Raw genomic sequence first — 20,885 nt, forward strand, 5'->3', positions numbered from 1 at the left:
CATACACGCACAGGACAGTGAGTATTTGGCTGCTATCAGCCCATCTAAATCCATTCCCCAAAATGTAAATGTACCCTCTGCCCATACAATAACTCCTTGAAGTTCCCTCCCACAGCACTGAACCAACTCGCAGCCGTTTGGGAGCCGTGCTGAGCAGAACCACGTTACTGCCAACTTCGCTGCCTTTTGTCAAACCTGACAAGTGAGGAGAACCCGAACCGGTGCGACTCTGCTACAGCAAGCTGTGCACTGCTTACGGAATGCCAGGCGCTGCACAAGGGACACTGCAGCAGCTCCTTACCCTGCCGTGTTGGCAGGACAACACCTAAAGCAGAGGGAAAGCACTCCACCCCAATAAGTTAACACAGGACTTACCAACCCCAAAGAAACTCTTGTGCACGCAGAGTGCCTCACCAGCTGGAGAGCTCTCCAGCAATGACCTTGCTCACTGTAACCTACAGCAACAGCCAGCCTACACTTGTGCTCTCACAAAGCTGTACGGTGCAGGAACCAGCAGCACTCTGCAGAAAAGAGTGCTTCATGTTTAGCCCTGCTTAACACAACCAGCTCCTCTCCAATCTGCTCATACACAGTAACGAATAAAGCACGCCCTGAAGTGCACCCTGCAACTCAACCCAATCAGCAGCTTCAAAACTCCCCTAATGTTGAAACTGCGTTGAAAAAGGCAACTTCAGCTCTCGATCCAGTGAAGCGTTTGAGGCACGGAGCAGCGCCATCGGGGAGACAAGGTGACCACAACCTGCACAACGTCTCCAAGGCATTTCTAACAGCAGTCACACAACGTGCGCTTCCACTCCCTTTGCAATACGTATCACAGCTGCACGCTGCTCCTTTCCTATTTCAGAAACACTAATAGAGAAACACCCAACCACCAACAACCCGGCCCTTCATTTCCCCAGATGCCATCTGTTCCCTGCGTGTTTTCACTTCAAGTCCTTGCAGAGTATCTGCAATGGAAACTTCTGTGCCACGCAGGATTAAGACTACAACCCAGATGTATAAAATATGCAATGGTCGTGCTTCCTTAGAAGTGAACGAGGAAAACACCGACTAATGCTTTCTCCCTCTAGAAAAAAAAAGCCCGTACAAGTTCTCATGGAGCAGTTTTCTCTATAAGCGATCAGAAGTACCGTGGAAATAAAGGGCTGCTTCTGTTGAAGTGCTGACGTTGCTCCCTGCCCGTCCCGCCCCACACCTTTCCCGCATCCCGCCCGTTCCCAGCACCGCTCCCCATACACAGCAGCGCGGAGCCGAGCGCTGCCACCCCCGCTCCGTGTCTCGCAGCAGCGCGTTGGGCCGCAGCCGGGATGAGGCAGGAGGCGCCGGGCCCCGCCGCAGCCCCACCCGCTCCGAGGCTCCCAGGTGCGCTCCCAGCCCGTGTTTACGTCCCTCCCTCGGCCGCTTCCAACCTTCCGGAACATTACCGGCATTACTAACGCCTGTGTCACTCGGAGCTCGAGGGCAGGGAAGGCGGCGCCGGCTGACCTGGTCAGAGCTTATCCCGGGCGATTTTTAGCCGACGTTTTTTAAGAAATTCCGCCCCGGCCGGAAGGATTGCACGGCGGCCGCTCAGCTCGAGCCGCCCGGTACAGATCAGTACAGATCGGTACAGATCAGTACAGATCGGTACAGATCGGTACAGATCGGCCGCTGGGAAGTTGCCGTGTGAATCCCAACTCGAGTCCCCCGGCAGTCGGCCTGCAGCACAGCGCCCAGCAGCTCGGCCGGCACCGCCCGCCCCGCGCACACAGCGGAGCCGCACGAGGCCGGGAGCGCGGCCCGGCGACACCCGGGAACCGCCGGCCTCCCGCGGCCGGGCCGGGCACACGTGTCGCCGCCGACCTCCTCCCCCCCAACCGCTCCGTTACGGCGGCGGCTCGGCTCGGCCCTCGGCCCCACATCGCCACTTTCGTTTCCAAGTCGCGCGCACGAAGCCCGCTCCAACCCGGGGACTTTACCCCCGGCCTCTGCCCGTCCGTGACACGGCGCGCGGCCACGGCAGCGCTGTCAGCCCCGGCAAACTTTGCGCCGAGGCAGGAAACAATAAACGCGTTGCTCGGCCCCTCGGCCGCCTCAACCCCCCCCGGCCCGGAGCCCCCCGGCAGCGCGGCTCCCCCGGTGGCGGCGGAACGGCCGTGGCCGTGCGCGCGGCGGGGCCCGGAGCGCCGAGCTCCCCCAGGCGGCCGCCCCGCTGCCCCCAGCGCCGCCGCCAGAGGGGTCCCGGCCTGGCGGGAGGCCCCAGCCCGGAGCGCTCCGAGGCCGCGGGGCGAGCGATCGGGGGGCGAAGGGCGAGGAGCCGGCGCCGGGCCCGGCGGAGCGGCGGGAGGAGACGCCGCGAAACGCGAGGAACGGAGCCGGGCGCCGCACTCACCGGCCAGGCCTCAAGCGCTGCCTCCTGCGGCCCCACAACCATAACAAAGCTCTGCCCAAAATGGCTGCCCGGCCCTGCCCGGCCGGGGGCCGGAGGGGGCGGGGCCAGAGAGCGGGCGGGGCGGGGCCTGCACGAGGAACGACACGCCCCTCGGCTGGGCCACGGAGCGAACGCACAGCCACCAATCGGCGAGCAGCCAAGGACTACGAGTCCCATGAGGCACCGCGCCGAGCCGTGCCGCGGGGCAGCCTGGGAGCCGCGTTCCAGCGCGGCCGCGTGCGGAACTGAGCGGCACGAGGCCGGAACCGGGACGGGACGGAGCGCGCCGGGATCCATCCGCACGGGGCGGCACCGCGGCACCGCGCCGGGCTGGGCCGGGCTGTGTATCGGGTGCTGAGCACAGCCACTGAGCACAGCCGCGCTGTTCCCCGTGCAGCGGAACCAAAGGCGCCGTGCTCGTTCCCGCCCGTCCCGCCGGGGCATTGCGCTGCCGGAGCCATCCCCGCTGCGCAGGAAGCGGCGCCCCCCGCCCGGCGAGTCCCAGCGGCTGCAGTGTGTGCAATGTCTGCAGCACAGTAACCGCGGGGGGTAAATAGTCACAGCGCGTCGAGGCTGTACCCACACGTACAGCACGGTACGAGCCGCACGTCTCCACACTGAACTACTGGCGGCTCAGCCCGTTCTGCTTCTGTTCCAGGACCGACAAAGCGACATGTTCCATCTCATACAGCGCTGCTGCTCCCGAGCACCTCGCCAGGTGAGTCCTGCGGGCTGTGTTATGTTCTGGTATTTGTCTGTATTTTTTGTTACTCGTCTGTCGTGGTGAATCTCGTCTCCTTGCTCGCTGGGAAGAGCCGAGCAGCTCCGCCAGCTGGTTGGTGAAAGCTGCACCAGCTTCATTGCTGAGGGTGAAACATGAGAGAGCCCAGAGGGTGGATGTGGGGTTATCCGGCCAGGAAAGCTCGGTTCGGTATTTAGTGGATGCTGTGGGCAGCTGTAGGACAATAACGCTGTGTTGGTGCTCAGAACAAGCTTTTTAATTGCAGCTACAGCAGCGAACTGGTCCCAGCCTGCTCCTGCATGGGAAGAACATGGCAAGGTGCTCCTCTCCCAGTCTCAATCTGCAGAGAAACGTTTGTCTCCTCTCAAGACCTCTGAGCCTCAGCACAGCATCGGTGTGTGCAACCAGACTGCAAGCTTTTCACACCTCTTTCCCACTCCTAAAGAAAAAGCCTCCCCGAGAAGCTCCCCGAGAGCCAGGTCTGTTGCGACAGAGCATGAGATCGCTCAAGGATTCTCCAAAGCCAGCCCTTTACTTAAGCTTTGCAGGGCTAATTCCGCTGGTTTCCATGCCGCTATTGATGGTTCTCCAAAGGACGTACCACCCAGAGCTGGCGTTTGTTCAGGTTACGTATGGAGCCGTAATCGTTTCTTTCATAGGGGGAATGAAATGGGGATTTGCTGTCCCAGAAAACAGCCCAGCCAAGCCAGACTGGCTGAACCTGGCCAACAGCACCGTGCTGCCTCTGCTCGCATGGCAGGCCTTGCTTATGAAAGATATCACTAGCAGCGCAGTAATGATTGTTCTGAGCTTAGGGATAGCACTGCACTATGATGTTTCCCTTCTTCCTACCTATCCTCTTTGGTTTAAAGGACTGAGGATTGTGGTGACGGTGTTGGCAGCGTTATCGCTGTTGGCTACTTTAGCCATAAAGATGGCTTCAGAGAATGAGATAATTAACAGTACACCTGAAAGGCAGAACACAAAACAATAAAGCAAGAAGAAAAAGCTGTTTATTTGTTAATAATGTATTTGTAGTGAGGTAATATGGAAATAAAGGCTTTTTTTTGTGCTTAGAAGTCATAAGATGGCACTGATCAAGATGCTTATTCAGTTCATAGCAAGTTTAGGAGCGAAGGATTGTAAATACTGCTCATGTCCAAGGCAGGCCAACATCTGCCATTACCTACAGAACAAAGTGTCATTCCTGAGTGGGATCAGATGAATTAAAAATGGAGATTGATGCGATGCGGGTATGAATTGCTCTGTCCTGAATTACTGAAGTATCTGGTTTGACTACAATGAGATAACATTCTGTGGTAGGGAGAACAATGATGTAGTGGTACATGTTCTAAACTATGTCAAGGTGAAAGCAGTACGTTATCACTGAAAGAATAGAGAAGAATTGTGCAGAAGTACATACAGCTTCAGTTCTTATTTTGTGGAAGTAAAAATAAAACACCAAAAACTGCCTTATTTCAAACTGAGGAGATGTCCAGAGCTTAATGACATACAACTTAAAGTGGAAAGAAAGGACAGGCAAGGTTTGGTTGTGGTGGCAAGCTGAGCTGAGTTCACTTAAAGTATCCCATTAAGCTGCCATAAGAAAGGCTGGAAGGGAGAACTTTTTAGCTTCAATGAGGTGCAATGAAAAAAGATTAGCTCACTATTTAGACGTAAATGAAAAGGAGAGCTGACCCATGTGTTCAGTTAAAGTTACTTCAGTTACTGTTAGCGTTACTTAACCAACAAAGCTGCTTGCAACACATAATCATAAAGGACTGTAATATTCCTAAGTTGAAGTACCAGCAATTGCTGCTTGGTGTGACACAGATCTGCTAACACTAAAGGAGCAGACAGTAGAGTTGAAAGAAGTTTGTGTTTTCTCCCCCCTCAACAGGAGGAATCTGGGAAGGTACAAATGCAGCTGTGGGCTGCACACTCTCCAGGAGCAGCTGATTATTGATAGAACTTCACACATAAGTCACAATCTTAACATAATTTAGAGGAAGAAACAAGAACCTGTCATACATGTTTTCTACCCTCAGCTACCTCAAGAAGCTTAATCCAGCATATAAGACATATTTACTGTAGGCTTTTTATCTTAAATACAGTATAAGGTGCAAGGAGAAAGCCATAGTGTGATATCCATGTACCCTCAGGACCAATTTATATGATCCTCATAGCACTTGTAAAGCACTTGTCCTCACTGTTGATTAGTAAAGAATGAAGCACCTACCATAACTTCAGTTTTATCTGTTCATTCAAAGAACAATTCAGGAAACCTGCCTAGAGATGGTGCCATCTTCTTACACGGTGTTGCTGAAATAGCAGCTATATCCATGTATCTCTCATTTTCATACCCTATTTCCTTATATGCGTTGACAGCATCATTTCACCGAATCAGCATTGTACACTGATGTTCTCAGAATATAAAAGAAATAAAACCCCTTTCATTGTAAACACAGCGTTATTCTTGCTTAAATAGGACAGTTTTTAAAAAATGAATCCAGACAAGAGTATTGTGTTGGGTCTGAGTCAAAGGAAGATTGCTGAGTAGTGGAGAGGGGGTGATTACAGCCTCCTGGAGTCACTCAACACCAAAATCAGCCATAAGAACTGGCATGAAGCTGCCTTCTCCAACAGCAGAATCCCTCAAGAGAACCTAAACCATAAGTTCATGGGAAAGGATGAGAAGTGAATGTATGTAGTTCCCAAATGAACAAAATATAGCAAAGGCGGTATTTCTCAAGTGTCTCAAAAAGGTTCCTAAAGCATGAGTAACAAGACTTAAGAAATATTACCTATAACTTCATTTCAGAGAGGGCTGCGTGGAGCTGATAAGGCAGCCACACTTTCAAGAAGTCTGGGTGACTTTATACTGAAGAGAAACTAATGAGTATTTTACTACAGAAGTCTGTTATTTGCAGCCTGAAGCAGTCAAAAAAGTCTAATCAATCTCTCCCAGCATCCTACCAGGAAACAGGACTTCCAGTTAAAGAACAGGACAACTTACTGAATGAAAATAGCAATGATACAACTCACTGTGGTAGGAAAACACCATATTCAAGGGCATTCCATATTCAGTTATGAAAACGTATTTTATTACAAAAAAACTGCTTAAAACAAATGCAGACTTGAAGAACAACAATTACACATAAGAAATCATTTTCCAAGTAAAACATACAATGATTGAGTGATCAGAGAAAAGAAATGCTCCATCATCTAGCTCATTTTAATCTGGCCATCTCAGTCCTGTGTTAGAATGCAGAAATCTGGATTCTTAATGTACCTGCAACACTGACTCTGGGGGCTTTTACCCATACATTAATTTGTTAACTGTATAAAAGAGATGCTGACTTGGTATAGTTGCCCCTTTGTCTCCATAACGCAGGCTTCCTGTTCCCTGATGTTCCAGTTACAATTTTATGTTGTAGGGCAACACTGTCTCTCGAGTTCAAGCAGCTTTGTTTCAGACTCTTATCTGAGTCATCCGTGGCTGTGCAGACAATGCAATTGTAGTGTGCAAAAAGCAACTTCAAGTACAATGTTAATTAGATGAAGCTAGAAATAACTCCAAACTCCTGCAAGTATTTTAAGTATATCCAAGCTAAATATGAATTCTTTAGGGAAAGACACACTATTAGCATTAGTTGAATGCTGAATGCAGCTATTACTACTACAAAAGGCTTTGTCCACTCTAATTTCGAAGAAGAAGCAAGGTATAAGATGTAGCAAGGATGAACCTTGTATGTGAGCATGTATTCAATGCCAAGTCACAGCATGTCACACAGCATAAAATACAGTTAACAAAGGAAAAAAAAAAAAAAGGGCAAAAGGTTTTCCTTAGGTTTTCAGTTTAAGAGCCATCCTGACTGCAAAAGTAACTAATCTAACAAGTGCCATTTCCACTTAGAATAATCATAAACATACAGAAAAGGAGTTCTATTGTCATCGCTGACTCCACTGATTATAAAAAGCCTGTGCTGAAGCGGAATGACATTATTAGAACTGCAAGAATAACTGTCCACAACAGGAAGTCCTCAGCTACTTACCATCAAAGTCAGGGGTGGCAGGGAAGTAAACGTCTGATTGATATTTAGTGCCCATGCCCTGCAGCAGCAGAGGCCCAAATGCATCTAGGTCCTAAGTGGAGGCACCGAGTCTCTCCCATCTCTTCTTTCTTGTTTTCTATCAGCAAAGGACAACTAATGGTAGTCAAGTAGCCAGCCTGCTTTTATCAGCAGGGAACTCCTAACCACCCATAGCGGCCTTCCTCCAGGCTGTAGGGTCAGCTAAAGATACTGACTGAGGTCTGATGTCTCTAGTGTGCTGGAATCATTTCTTCAGATTATTCCAGGTAGATTTGCCACTTAATAAATCTTAATCCAGTCATAAGAGGTATTCCTAATCTGGGATAAGCCTGTTTACTTTGATGGGGAAGTTTTAATATTTCCTTTTGTTTAGGAAGAGCCCTCTGATCTAATCCCCCTGTCTCTACTGCAGTGTCAGCTGACAGAAGAGGTTTCTGGCCAATGAAGCCAGAAACCTGAGGAGACAGATGTTCAGTCATTCCTTATATGAGTTTTCTTCCATGCATTTTACAGTACAGCTACACCTCCGTCACAGCGGCTGGTAATCATGTTAGCAATTTCAGTCCAACTGTCCATGTGAGGGTTATAAACTTCAACACAGTCAGAGGTTACCGGAGCAGCAAAGTCATGACTGGGAGCACGGCCTCCCGAGGCATAAAGAAATCCATTCACAGTCACAACACAGACACCAGCTCTTGGCATCTTCATTGGTGCAACTTCAACCCACTTTTCCTAATGAGAACATGAAAGAGTCAACAAGTAGTTTTAGGGTATGTGTCAGTTCTGATAAAAGCAGCTTCTTAGCCTTAAAGACTGAAACATGTTAACTACACAAACATCACAAGTTCAAGCATGCTGTGTGTATATCGTATCATATCATCATAGTATCGTAGTCTCGTGCGGGTTGGAAAGGACCTTAGAGATCATTGAGTATAGTATCAAGTGTTATCGATACTGTAGTGCCAACACATTCACAAGTGGTCCATATCATGCCAGTCTCTAAAGAACAGATCACATCCTGCCTACACAACACCCCTTCCTTTCTTCAGTCACCACGTGACGTAGTCCATCTCCAAAACAGAGAACAATATGCATTTGAGATGGGAAACAAAGAAAACACTGCACAGCACAGTGCCACACTGGAATATGTGCTGCTTTTAACACTAGCTTCTGTTGCAAAGAGCATCATATAAACATGAGCAATAATAGCCCGGACTAATAATGCATTCAAAGCGAATTTTCTATAGTTGCACTGAAACCATCACCACATTTTGATGCAGAAAAGGGCAACTCATACTTGTTCTTTCTAGAGAGTGTAATTCATTCCATCACAGAAGGTGAAGGGGATATCTACCCCACTATAACTTTGTCAAGTGTTTACCAAACTATGGAATATCTGAGCTTGGTTAGCTTTCAGTTTCCCAAAAGCATGCATACAGTTTTCATAACCACATTGCTCTGGGTCAGATCAGCAGAATTCTACAGGCTGGTTAGGACAGACAGACCCAGAGGTCACTAGAACTTCCCCTCCACCCCCAACCCCCACTTGGATTACCAGCCAGTAGGGAAAACTGGAAATTATGATGTTTCCTTTTTAAAGGAAGGAAGCAGGCTGCTCCTACAGCATTTTACACAAAGCTCACACAGTTTACATTCTGAAAGGAGGGGAATGCACCATACCTCTTCAAAGGAGTATCTTTCTACAGTAGCAAGTGCATCTTGAGATTCGTTCCAGCCTCCGACAGCATAGATACAATCGTTTAGAGCAGCTACACCAAGGTACGCTCGCCGGGTGCCCATGGGAGGAAGCTCAGACCAACGTTTAGATATCGGGTCATAAACTTCAACAGAACGCAGCTCTACGCCCTCATGGCTGATACCACCAACAACATAAATCAGACCTGTAGAAATATAATTTATCCTACCTTAAGTTTCATAATATAATGTTCTGAAAGACAGAAAATGCTTCTCATGACATCCATGTCAGCTTGCCACTACGATGATTCAAGAATACCAAATAAAACCCTTTATTTGTCCAGAAGTAGCATACAAAGTTTTCAGGTAAGTAACCCTGAGGCTCAAGCACTAGAAGCTCTGATGAAAGGAATCATTAATCAAGTGAAGGGTGGAGAATTCAGAAGGCTGGAACTTCTGTCAGTGCTCGGATCAAAAGCTTAGTAAGCACACACATAGCTTATACCTTCAGACACAACTGTCCCAAAATAATCTGAAGCATTGCCATAGATTGTCAAAAAGACGTGCACACAAACCCAAAAACTGGAAATAAATAAAAGCAATATCAGAAAGGATAATCAACTGTTAATGGATTAACTGAATATTCATACCAACAGCCATAGATGAGCTACTTCCACAAGATAAAAGGCAGAAGACAGAACTCTATAATGTAATTTATGTAGAAATACATGCTAGAAGGACAAATAAGCACAACACAATCTTCTGCAACTGATAGCTCAGAACAAGATAAGAGTTCATGACTGAAACACAGCCAGCTCTGAAGAGATCCAGGAGCCACTGGGTTTTGGAAGCAAGCTTATCAATACTCACCTTGTATTTCACAACATCCAAAGTAATAACGGGGTACAGCCATGCTTCCCACCACATCCCAACTATTCTCTTCAGGATCAAATCTTTCAATTGTGTTACCAATCTCTGCTCCGACCCAACCTCCTGCAAATGACAGCAAACATGGGAAAAAAATTGAATGGTGTGAAGCAGTGTCTGAACTGCAGGTAACACAACGTGTCTTGCAACAGAACAACAACAACTCTGCTAGGGAAATAAGTTAGAGCTGAACAATAACTAGTTCACAAAGACTTGGTGTACCAGTGCTCATTTAAACAGCTCTTTGCTAAAAATGCAGATTTGCAATATTAAGCCATGGTATTAAAGATCAAAACAATTGACAAGTTTGGTGAATTAACACCTCTAAGACTAACCCCAACAGAAAAAAGAATTACCTAAAGCATAGATAGCCCCATAGCACGTACACACTCCCAGTCCACAACGAGGATGGTTCATGGAAGCCACAATAGTCCACTGCTTACTGACAGGATCATAACATTCAGTACAGTCAAAAATCATTGAGTCCTTCTCACCTGTATAATAAGAGAAAGCACAGCTTTAATCAACAGTTCCCCGAAACGTGACTGAAAACATCAGAGGAGCGAACAAGCAGTGCTATACACATTTTATTTCACAGCACAACTGACAGTTTTCAAGACTAAAGAATGAGTTCCGTGGTGACAAAAGCAGTATGCATATGCATTCCTCAGTGATGGGCAGGTAGAGGTACTCATCACATCCCTGTGCAAACATACATAACAAGCCTTTCCAGGTAGGCAGACAAGTAGATGCTCGCCTCTCATTCTGTGTGCTTCTGCTAGACTTTCAGTCAGGAAAACTAGAAGCAGTTGACTTTGGACTGTGCAATGTTAGGCCTATGCAATACTGCAGGTTTACTTTTGAAGAAAAAGCTCAACCCCAAGTATAAACACAATCACAAATAAAACACAAAGCACCAATCCCTATCACATTAGTAAACCAGTGCAGGACACACCACAATTCTAAACTAAGAATTATCAGAATACAACAAAAATCATATTCTTACATTGCAGTTAAGGAACAGGAATTTACTCTATCACTACATGGCACGTATTCCTAAAATAGAATCTATTCATTTTTCTGAAACCACAAAAAGAGGACAGTTCCCCCTTCTGATGCATATCAGCTCTGAAGTTAATTTTTTGGGTATTCTCCTTCAAAGAACATAAATACTTTGTATAATAGACATTTATTTAACGTGTAAATTGCCATTAGCATTGTGAACATTCCCAAAGTAAGTGCTTGTTTCAGGTGTTACCTCCAATGGCATAGACCATTCCTCCAACAACAGCCACCCCAAGCCCACTACGGGCCTGGTGGAGGGAAGACACCGTAGTCCAATAGTGGCTGAAAGTGTCAAATCGCTCCACGCAGCTGAGGGCTCTGCTGTCACTCCAACGTCCTCCTTGTAGTCGGGTGTACCCTCCTAGAAAGCAAATGGAAATGTCACAACTGAGTATGAGCCTCCTGCTCAACCCCATGCTCTTAATATGAGAGACACAGAAAAAAATGCAACAGAAAATCCATAGCAGCAGCACTCTACTGTTAGTAGGAATCAGACTTTTCCAAACTGCACAGAGAAAACATCAACTTCAAGAAAAAAAACAAGAATTGCAGGGAATCTGTATATGCCAGTATACATTTCCTGTAGTGAACCATGAGCAAATCCTCTGCTGATTTGCAGCTTTCCACCCAAGGCAAATAACTTTTAAAAGGCAAATCTAGGCTTTGAATGCCATGTCATAACGATGCAAAATACAAATGCTCCCCTGCTCTGCAATTTTAAGTAGGAAGTAGCCAAAACTGCAACTCAGCCAGATGAAATGTACTGCTCTTTTTGCACCTTTGCAGTGAATAAAAAGTAATCCACCATTTCCGTCAGTACTATAATACAAAACACTACTTTATCATTGGTTTCACAAGTTTCAAACAGCCACATTCTAACCTACTGCATAAAGGTACTTCCTGGCTTTCCTCCGTGGGCGACCTTTAGAAGCTTGCAGAAAACTGCTGACCTTGTTTTCTTTGGGAGATTTACAGACTTCACAGTATTCTTTCAACAGAGTTTGCAGGGCCACCCGAAGGCTGAAATCTGGAATACCTTGAGGAAAGAAGATTAGAAAAGACTCAGTTAAAAACAGCTTGCTTGAATACAAACATCTGATACTCCTCGCTTTTTGCGCTCACCTTCTATGTACTTTAAGAGTCTTTGTGCTGGCAGCAGAGGGAATCGCACAGGCTCCAGCACTTCCACTACGTACTTCCTTCTTTTTCCCAGATCCTTCAGGATCCATTGCATAGCAGCCAGGAACACCTGGTACTCGTCTTCAATGCTCAGGTCCTCGCTCCGCAAGATCTTCACCAGCTGCTCCTTGGTCAGTGCCAGGAACTCCTCCCCAGCCTGCACCTCCAGGAAGTGCGCGTGGATGTAGCTCTCGGTGAACTCCAGCAGGTCGTGGCAGGCGATCTGCTCGGAGAACTGGAAGAAGCCGATGCAGTTCAGTGGGTCGATCTGGCCCTTCAGGAACTCGCAGCACAGCTCCACCACCTCGCTGAGCTGCAGCATGTCCGCGGCGACGATCAGCTCCTGCACGTTGTGCTCGCTGATGCTCACCACGCCTGCGGGCAGGCACAGGACGGTGGGGCTCCACTGTAAGATGTGTGTGGGACACCGAGCGCGGCCAGAGCTCCTGCCCATGGCTGGACCCCACAGACTGCCCGCCCCTCCACACAGAATGACAGAATGACCCGGGTTGGAAGGGACCTCAAGGATCATGTAGTTCCAACCCCCCTGCCTGGCAGGGCCACCAAACATACACCTTTACTAGATCAGGTTGCCCATGGCCCCGTCCAACCTGGCCCTGAACACCTCCAAGGACGGGGCATCCACAACCTCCCTGGGCAGCCTGTTCCAGGGCCTAACCACTCTCCTAGTGAAGAACTTCCCCCTAACATCCAACCTAAATCTTCCCTCTTTTCACTCAAAACCATTTCCCCGTGTCCTGCTATTGTCAGCCCTTTCCAAGAGTTTACTCCCCTCCTGGCAGTAAGTTCCCTTCAGGTATTGAAAGGCTGCAAAGGCCCCACAACCTTCTCTTCTCCAGGCTGAACAAACCCAACTCCCTCAGCCTGTCCTCATAGTGGAGGTGCTCCAGCCCCCTGATCATCTTCGTGGCCTCCTCTGGGCCCTTTCCAAAATCTCCATGTCTAACATGAGATAACAACAGGACCTCCCTCCCTCCCTCCCTCCCCTCTCCTCACAGACCCCGCAGCACATCTCACAGGACCCCTCCCCTCCCCATCGTTACCCGTGTAGATGAAATCCAGCAGGATGTGGAAGATGTCCGCCTCGACGCCCGCGATCCGCACCACGTCCCGGCCCGATTCCTTCATGCCGCCCGCGAACAGCGCCACAAAGTACGGGCTGCTGGCCGCCAGCACCAGGCGGTGCGCGTTGAACGCCTCTCGGCCCACCTCCAGCCGCACGTCGCAGAAGCTCTGCCCGACGCGGAGCCGGTTGATCTGTGCCAGCAGGATTCGGGCGTGCCGGTCCGAAAACGAGCTGCCGCCAGCGCTGCCCGGCGCCGCACACGCCATGACGGAACGGAGCAGCATGGCCCTGCCGCCCTCCGCCCGCCACAAGGGGCAGAGCTCGCGCATGCGCAGCTCCACAACCTGAGCCTGAGGCGGGCGGTGCTCGCACCGTTCCGCTGCGCATGCGCAGTGCTGGTGGCGGGAGTGCGCGCCTTCGTCTGCGAGGCGTGAGGCGGGACGGGCTGTGGCGGCGGGACCGGCCGGCAGCGAAGCGGGGCTGCCTTGGCAGTGTTGGACTCCTTGTCTGTGTCCTGCCTGCTCGCTTGGGAGCCTGTTTCCTTCTACCTGCAGCCAGCCTTCCCGAGGACCTGCTGCCTTCTCCGTAAGGTGCTTTTTTATGTTGGTTTAAATCAGTCTCTTGCTGCTTGTGGTGCTGAGGGGATTCCCAGGGCACAGAGTCTGTTGGAGATTAGGTTGGTTGTTAGGGGGAAGTTCTTCACTAGCAGAGTGGTTAGGCCCTGGAACAGGCTGCCCAGGGAGGTTGTGGATGCCCCGTCCTTGGAGGTGTTCAAGACCAGGTTGGACGGGGCCCTGGGCAACCTGATCTAGTAAAGGTGTATGTTTAGTGGCCCTGCCAGGCAGGGGGGTTGGAACTACATGATCCTTGAGGTCCCTTCCAACCCGGGTCATTCTGTGATTCTGTGATTCTGTGTGAGATCAAGAAGCACTTAGAAAATGCTCTCAGAGATATGGTTTGGTTTTTGGGTAAACCTGTGTGGAGCTGGGAGTCAGGCTCTGTGATACCTGTGTGTCCCTTTCAATAAGGGATGCTGTTTGATTTGCTGTGTGGTCACAGTGGCCTCCTGCATTGCCTTACAGGCTCCTTCAGTCGTACTCAGCCCTACCTCTGCAGGCTGGGTTCCCAGCCACTGTAATGTGTTTGTGAGAAGGAAACCGACAGCACCTCACTAAAGGATGGGCCTTGTCTGTAAGAAAGACATGCAGGCCCTGGAGTGTGTCCAGAGAAAGGCAACGAAGCTATGCGGGGTCTGGGTCACTGGCGTTATGGGAAGCAGCCGAGGGAGCTGGGATTCTTCAGTCTGGAGAAGAGGAGGTTCAGGGAGGACCTCATTGCTCTCTATAACCCTCTGAAAGGAGGTTATGGTGAAATGAGGGTTGGCCTTTTCTCGTAGCTGTGATAACGAGAGGTGATGTCCCTAAGTTGCACCAGAGGAGGTTCAGGTTGGATATTACGAACAATTTCTTCCATAGAGCGGTGCTGTGCTGGCACAGGCTGCCTGGGGAGGTGATGGTGTCACCGTTCCTGGAAGTGTTCAAGAACTGCAGAGGTGTAGCACTGAGGGATGTGCTCGGTGGGTATGGTGGGGCTGGACTGGATGTTTTGGTGATCTTTTCCAACCTTAATGATTCTGTGATTATATTACATTCTTTTCTGAGGAGAAACCACAGCTAACCTCTGCCTGGGGGAGTCCCAGAGAATGCAGTGGTGGGGGCTGTGTGTCCTCAGCAGTGTGGCATTACAGCCAGCACTGCCTGAGGATGGCCAGCCCACACACCTACCTTTGGTATGGCATCATGCAGCATTTGGGCCTTTCTTTTCGTTCCAGTACAAATGCTTCACCACAGCGCCTTGTAGTACCTTGGGGTGTATGGGGTCAGAGCTGGTCCTGAGGCAGGGCCATCGTTGTGTAATTCACTGAGTCACTGCATGTCTGGGCACTGACCAAGGGAAGAGCTTCACGTACTGAGATACACGCTCACATTCCCTGCATCTGAAAAAGCCAGCACTGCTTCAGAGACAAAAGCATTCCTCCTCAGTATTCCACAACCATTTCTGAAATGTGACATGTAGCCAAATAAAAACAAACAGAAAACAACAACAACAGAGTACCTTGTGGAGCACTTCATATCTATTTACTGTGAGGATGGGAAAAGAGAAACATGTCTGCTTACAGTTACAATGGTCGTGGCCCCTCAGGCTTTTCTTGTGATTCAGTATTTCATTGTAATAACTTTTAAATGTGCTTCCAGAAAAGAAATCTCAATTGTGATACTCTCTGGAGACTGTTGCTTTCTCCATTCATCACTATTTTTTCTTGATGTTAGAATGGTAAAACGACCATTTTTGAGCTGGTCTTAAAAAATTATCCATTAAAATATATGCTTGGATAGGAAAGGTTTCTACAAGTGCATGCGTTGGGTGCGTGCTGATATGGCTCAATGCAGATTTAAAGCTACATTCTTTGAGAGAATTTTCTTTCATTGATGAATCAGTAAAAGAATCCAGAGCCGTCTTTGTGCTGACATTTTATTCACTGGAAGTGGCCTGTGAGTAAAAGGCTTAGAATTCTTCTCGGTGCTCAGGCTCAGGCTGATGTCAGCTGTTAGATGCTTGGCCAGCATTAGGATTTCACACCATAGTGCCAAATTTACAGGCACAGAATAGCATTGTCCAGACTGCTAATTCTGCCCTGAAGGCCTGTCCTGTACTGTGCTAATGTGGCTGACTAGTTCTATGTACGGAAGAGGGCACTGCTTCAGCGTGTTTCATAACCACATAGAGGCCATACAAGATGGAGCTAATGCTCCCATATGCTATTGTGCATCTCCTAAAGCAGACTAGGGTTGAGGATTTTTTGGTGATAAGTCTGTAAGTATATTTGACAGAGTGAAATTGTACTGTGTGATGAGAAGCCTTTTGATTCATACCAAGAATGACAACACGTCACAATGGAGGAATTAAAAATGACTTCAATTTTGATTTAATAGGTTCCTAATGTGGTATTTGTCAGTAAGGCAGCTGAGTACTGACTGACCTATAGGACAGGTGACAAAGCAGGTATGGTCACTATTCCTCTGTGTGCTCCACTGCCTATGCCTGCACAGAAATGCTGCTGTCATAATACCAAGACCTCTCATTGAGAACAATCTGACAAATGAGATTATTAGGCTCTCCCCTGAAAAAGCCCTGTGCTGAGCCAGGGGGCCAAAGCACTGCGGTCTTTCTTGGGGTATCTCATGGAGTCCCCTGGCTGCTCAGATTTCTCTGGTTGAGGGTCCCTCTGTAAAGCTGGTCCCAACACCTGGACAGAGTTCTGCTGAGTAAAGGATCTGCTTCCACCCCCAAATCCTGCAGGTGGTGCTGTCTGCACAGGATGATATTTTCTGAACGTGCAGCAAAAATGGGTGCCTAATATGTGTTACTTGTCTGGATATTGTAGTTTTCTATTACAGGAAGGTCTTAGATTTTCTTTTTTCCTGAACTCTGTCAGATGTGAAGTGCTTTTAGTCTAAAAAAACCTACAAGAACAATAATTGGTTTGAAAGTGCAGTCTTGCTTTACTGTCTCCTATACCTATAGCTTTGGATACATGGATACCACTGCATGCATAAGGCAATGATGCAGATCATCAGTCGCAGCCAATACGTGTTTTCTTAGTGAAGTGGTGGAGTTGTGTGCTGTGTGATGAGTCCCTGCAGAGCTGGTAATCGTGTTGTCTGCTCTCAGTCAAAAGCCTCTAATGAGCCAGAAGCACTAGATTCTAATTAGATACTTACAGAAACTTCTTGTTGGCTTAGGTGTACTGAAGCCTCAATGGCTCTCTTGGCAGGATTGGGCCAGGCCCATGAGCTATTACCTTTATTCCTGCAAGAAATGATGAATCCTAACAATTATTCATGTGTGTGTAGGGTAAAGATCTCAACTGGAGTTGATCAAAGATGGAGAACAAGAGGGGTCTTCAAAGCTTGTCTGCATAGGCAGCTCCAGGGCATATGGTTTGCATGGAAACTTGAGGTTTTCTTCCCCCTCCCCTGCCCTGTCTTCCTATGCTCAGCTTTTGTTCAGGGTACGCTCACCTAGCAGGAAGTTTGTTGAAATTCCAATGGAATAAGAACGTTGTGCAACACATGGCTACAGTTCCCCATTGGTTGGAAGATTCTTGTTTAAGCCGAAGGTCTGGAGCAATTCCAAGCAACTTGATTTAAAGTAAACATCCTGGATGCAGTGTGTCAGATACTAACACAATATTGTTTTAGTTTTTCTCATTTCTCCCGTGGGAATAATCATTCCATGAAGAAGGAAAGTGATCTAATGAGAGAATTAACTCAAGAGCTTGAACATGGAATTAATCACAGCTGTCTGAGAGGGGAACCAAGGCAAACTCCACAGAGAGCTCACTGCATTTCCAAGGAAGGAGGCCAATAGAGTGCTAAGACTCAGCAGTTGGTGATCAAAACAGAGGTAGGACAGAGACGCTTTTAGTAGCTAAAGGGAAGCAAGAATGTGCAGCAGGAAATGTTTCCTCCTTTCATTTCTGTGGGATGTTACATCTCAAGAGGAAGGTTGGATGGGGCCCTGGGCAACCTGATCTAGTAAAGGTGTATGTTTGGTGGCCCTGCCAGGCAGGGGGGTTGGAACTTTATGATCCTTGAGGTCCCTTCCAACCCAGGTCATTCTGTGATTCTGTGAAGGGATCTCTGCACCCTTTACCTGGGGGTGTGGGAAGGTGACAGATGCTTTGGGTCTGATCCTCGTTGCATCTTCATGTTTAGCTGAAGCAGGTGATTGATTTTGTAGGCTGGCTCTTTTATTCAGGAGTGGTCCTACAGCTTCACTCTGACCTGCTCCCTAAGGTGCCCTTATTGAAGGTGAAAGTCTTTTTTGTCAGTAAGTACAGTGAGTTGTGCTGGAGAATTATCAGTCTTCAGACAAATAGGACATTTATTTTGCTATTAGTAAAGGTTGACTACGTTTCAAATTGTAATTGCAGTCCTTATGCCTTTTGGACTGTTCACTTTTCTTGTCCAAATTACTGTGTCTCCTTCAATAACAAAGTAGAGGAAACACACAACAGAACAGACCTCTGAGCAGTGTAGAATATGTGGCAACATTTAAGTAGAATCCTGGTTAAGCAGAATGTTGGAGCGAAAAAAAAAGGAGGGAGGTGGAATAATAATAATAATAAAATGTACATAAATTTAATTAGTTTTATTCCTTTTATTTTATACAGTCATTATAGCAATACTAGGACCATGTTCTTCCTCTCAGAAAGTATTGCACTTGCATTTACAGACTGTGTGAGCTGATTTTATTGAGGAGATGGATGGAGTTCAGTCTCAATGCAGGGATCTCTGCCTGATACCCACCACATTCCACAGCCTGTGCGTGTAGTGGGGTCATTCCACAAGCAGCGCCTCTGTGGAATGTGGGATATGTTGTGAAGGCTGTGAGTAATTGCTAGTAGGATGTCACTGAGTTCTGTATCTGCGTGCTCTGTGAGTCGGGACATCCAGGGTTCTGTATATACTGAAGTCTTAAAAGATTACAGCTTCCACAGTATAAAGTTTTCACTGTAAATGGCATTGGTGACTAACACCCATCCCAGCTCCATGGCTGCTCAGCTGTTCCTTTGCTGTGTATCTCCCTGCTTATTTTTTTCCTTGATTTACCTTTCTTCAGTGCAAGGTTTTTCATTTCCCTTTGTAGAGTTCCACCTTTAGGGGCTCGGACCAGTTCTCTGGTCAGAAAAAAGTCATTTCTGCACTACTCTTGTCCTACAGCGTGCCTGTAAAATGTCTGCTTCGTTGACTAGAATAGGAGCAAACCCTTTGGGATTCCTAATAAAAGACCTGACTGAATTTAATGACAACATAAACACAGTGTAATTCGTTTGTAAGCAGTTCTGAACCTCTGTTAGTGTATTTTTGTTTGTGCTTCAGTTTTCTGTTTCCTTATCAGGATGTCACATCAGATGTTACCAAAATCCTTCAAAAGCCCCATCTACAGCTTGCTCTTCTCTCCAGCAGGTTGGTTGTATCTCAGCTTGGAAAATTAGCCTGTTAATCACAGAATTATCACAGAATTATCAAGGTTGGAAAAGACCTAGAAGATCATCTAGTCCAACCATGAGACATTAAGACATTATTTGTTTGAAAGAAGCTAACAGTGATAACGTTTATCATGTTGTTTCTATACAAAGTGCATGGAAATGCATTGTTTAATAACTTCTTCCATTGTGTTTTATTACATGGGTTGTTTTTATATTTTGATGTCCAGATTTCTGCAGTGTTTTATTTCCTAAAATCTCTCCTGTGATTTTTACATGATAACATTGGTCCATGGTTTACCTTGCAAAGCACAACTTCATTTCCAGGGTGAAATGAGTCTCTGAAAGAGAACTTGTTGGTGCTAGCCCTCATTCTGCAACACTTGCAGCAATCAGATAAGTTTCTTACTGACTCCATCCTACCGGCTTAGTTTGCTCACAACCTGTCTTCCTCTCAGGTGTATTTGGAAGATTAATTAATACTTATAAAATGCTTTTAGTAAAATCTGCCCGTGAAAAATGCAACGCTAGTCAAAAGTGTCATCATTATTGATATTTATTATTTTTCAAAAGGGGAGCTATGTAACAGTCAATATCAGTGTGGATTTATGGACTATAAAAATAGGTTAGGGCTCTAGAGAAAATCATGGCTGGCACAACTAAAGTGAAGGTGAGAACTGTTGAGTAATGTGATGAAGAAAGCCTTCCAGTGGCACAAGATACAGGGAGCAAGTTTTGTTAATAACACTTAGTACTGAAATACAGGTAGAATTAAGTATTTGTGTTGCAGAAGGATGATGAAGTCCTTTTCAGTCTGTGGGTAATTAAAACTGAAGTTCATCATCATAAGTAATGTCAATAATTTTCAAGCAGCAGCTCAGCTCACCTACACTAACGAGCACTAAGGGAACTGCTGAGAAGGATCTGGTTGGTAGCAGCTCCTGGCGTTGCAGTGGAGTTTCAGAAGACTGTGCCAATATTTAAGGAAAGAAAACTAAATAAGCAGAAGAAGCAGAGTGACCCAGCTGGCTGTATTATGATTAACATGACACCAGCCCCACGTAGCACGGTACAAAAGCTGATATCATATAGTAAATAAGTCAATAACTGGCACAATTCTTTTATTTTTATCTATTTTATCTTGTTGGTAAATCCAAGTTAACTTATTAATAAAGTTTGTAAGTCTGGTTCCTACAGGTTTGTGTAGAAATACATTTCACAACGTTTCACACAGTATTTCATCTACCATTGTGCTATCTTGATAAAGATCTTAGTGCCATTAAATATAGGCACCTCAGTTGTGGTCCCTTGGTTGCGGTAGGATCCAGTGCTGCTCAGGAGTGTGTGTGTGACCAGTCTCATGGGTTGTCCTGGATGGAAGAGCTTTATTGCAAGTGGTTTCAAGGGGCTGGTTTGGTTATCTGGAGCAAAGAGAATAAAGGCAGATGGGAAAAATAGAGCAGAGATGCAGGCAGAAATAAATGCGCTAAATTTAGCAAAGAACATAAAGGAAATGTTTGGCAGTGGTGGTGCAGAATAAGGCGATGTTATGCTACTGAAAGGGAATGATTAATTATTGAATTAATTTTGCATAGCAAAATAAAAAGCAGGAG

General features: G+C 47.1%; 4 protein-coding genes across 14 annotated transcripts in view; 2 read left to right on the top strand and 2 right to left on the bottom strand.

Annotated features, from left to right (window-relative positions):
* GPBP1L1 (GC-rich promoter binding protein 1 like 1) overlaps positions 1 to 2,512 on the bottom strand; it is a 29,694-nt gene extending 27,182 nt beyond the window's left edge. The window contains exon 1 of one of the 2 annotated variants that reach the window (XM_015870293.2): positions 2,393 to 2,512. The gene's annotated coding sequence lies outside the window, so the exon portion shown is untranslated. The remainder of the gene's footprint in view (positions 1 to 2,392) is intronic. The other variant, XM_015870294.2, reaches the window with a different exon arrangement.
* Positions 2,513 to 2,632: 120 nt separating this feature from the next.
* Positions 2,633 to 5,636, top strand: TMEM69 (transmembrane protein 69). 2 transcript variants are annotated; one of them, XM_015870259.2, is made up of 3 exons: positions 2,633 to 2,980; positions 3,090 to 3,149; positions 3,439 to 5,636. In XM_015870259.2, exons 2-3 carry the CDS (start codon positions 3,105 to 3,107, stop codon positions 4,165 to 4,167), a joined length of 774 nt encoding a protein of 257 aa, XP_015725745.1. In that variant the 5' UTR covers positions 2,633 to 2,980; positions 3,090 to 3,104; the 3' UTR covers positions 4,168 to 5,636. The 2 variants fall into 2 exon arrangements, with proteins under 2 accessions (XP_015725745.1, XP_015725744.1); XM_015870258.2 differs by having other exon boundaries at positions 2,634 to 3,149.
* A 619-nt stretch (positions 5,637 to 6,255) lies between these two features.
* IPP (intracisternal A particle-promoted polypeptide) lies at positions 6,256 to 13,591 on the bottom strand (the record flags this gene model as incomplete). Its single annotated transcript, XM_015870257.2, has 8 exons — positions 6,256 to 7,999; positions 8,948 to 9,168; positions 9,833 to 9,955; positions 10,246 to 10,383; positions 11,148 to 11,315; positions 11,835 to 11,990; positions 12,077 to 12,508; positions 13,198 to 13,591. Coding segments are annotated over 8 exons (1,857 nt in total), but the record flags the coding sequence as incomplete, so codon positions are not given.
* Positions 13,591 to 20,885, top strand: part of MAST2 (microtubule associated serine/threonine kinase 2) — a 175,805-nt gene continuing 168,510 nt past the window's right edge. For all 9 annotated transcript variants that reach the window (XM_032446368.1, XM_032446372.1, XM_032446369.1 and 6 more), the window contains exon 1: positions 13,591 to 13,805. In XM_032446368.1, coding sequence (XP_032302259.1) covers positions 13,606 to 13,805 — 200 coding nt within the window. In that variant the 5' untranslated portion in view covers positions 13,591 to 13,605. The remainder of the gene's footprint in view (positions 13,806 to 20,885) is intronic.

Source organism: Coturnix japonica, chromosome 8 (genome assembly GCF_001577835.2).
Source record: "Coturnix japonica isolate 7356 chromosome 8, Coturnix japonica 2.1, whole genome shotgun sequence".
Lineage (NCBI taxonomy): Eukaryota > Metazoa > Chordata > Aves > Galliformes > Phasianidae > Coturnix > Coturnix japonica.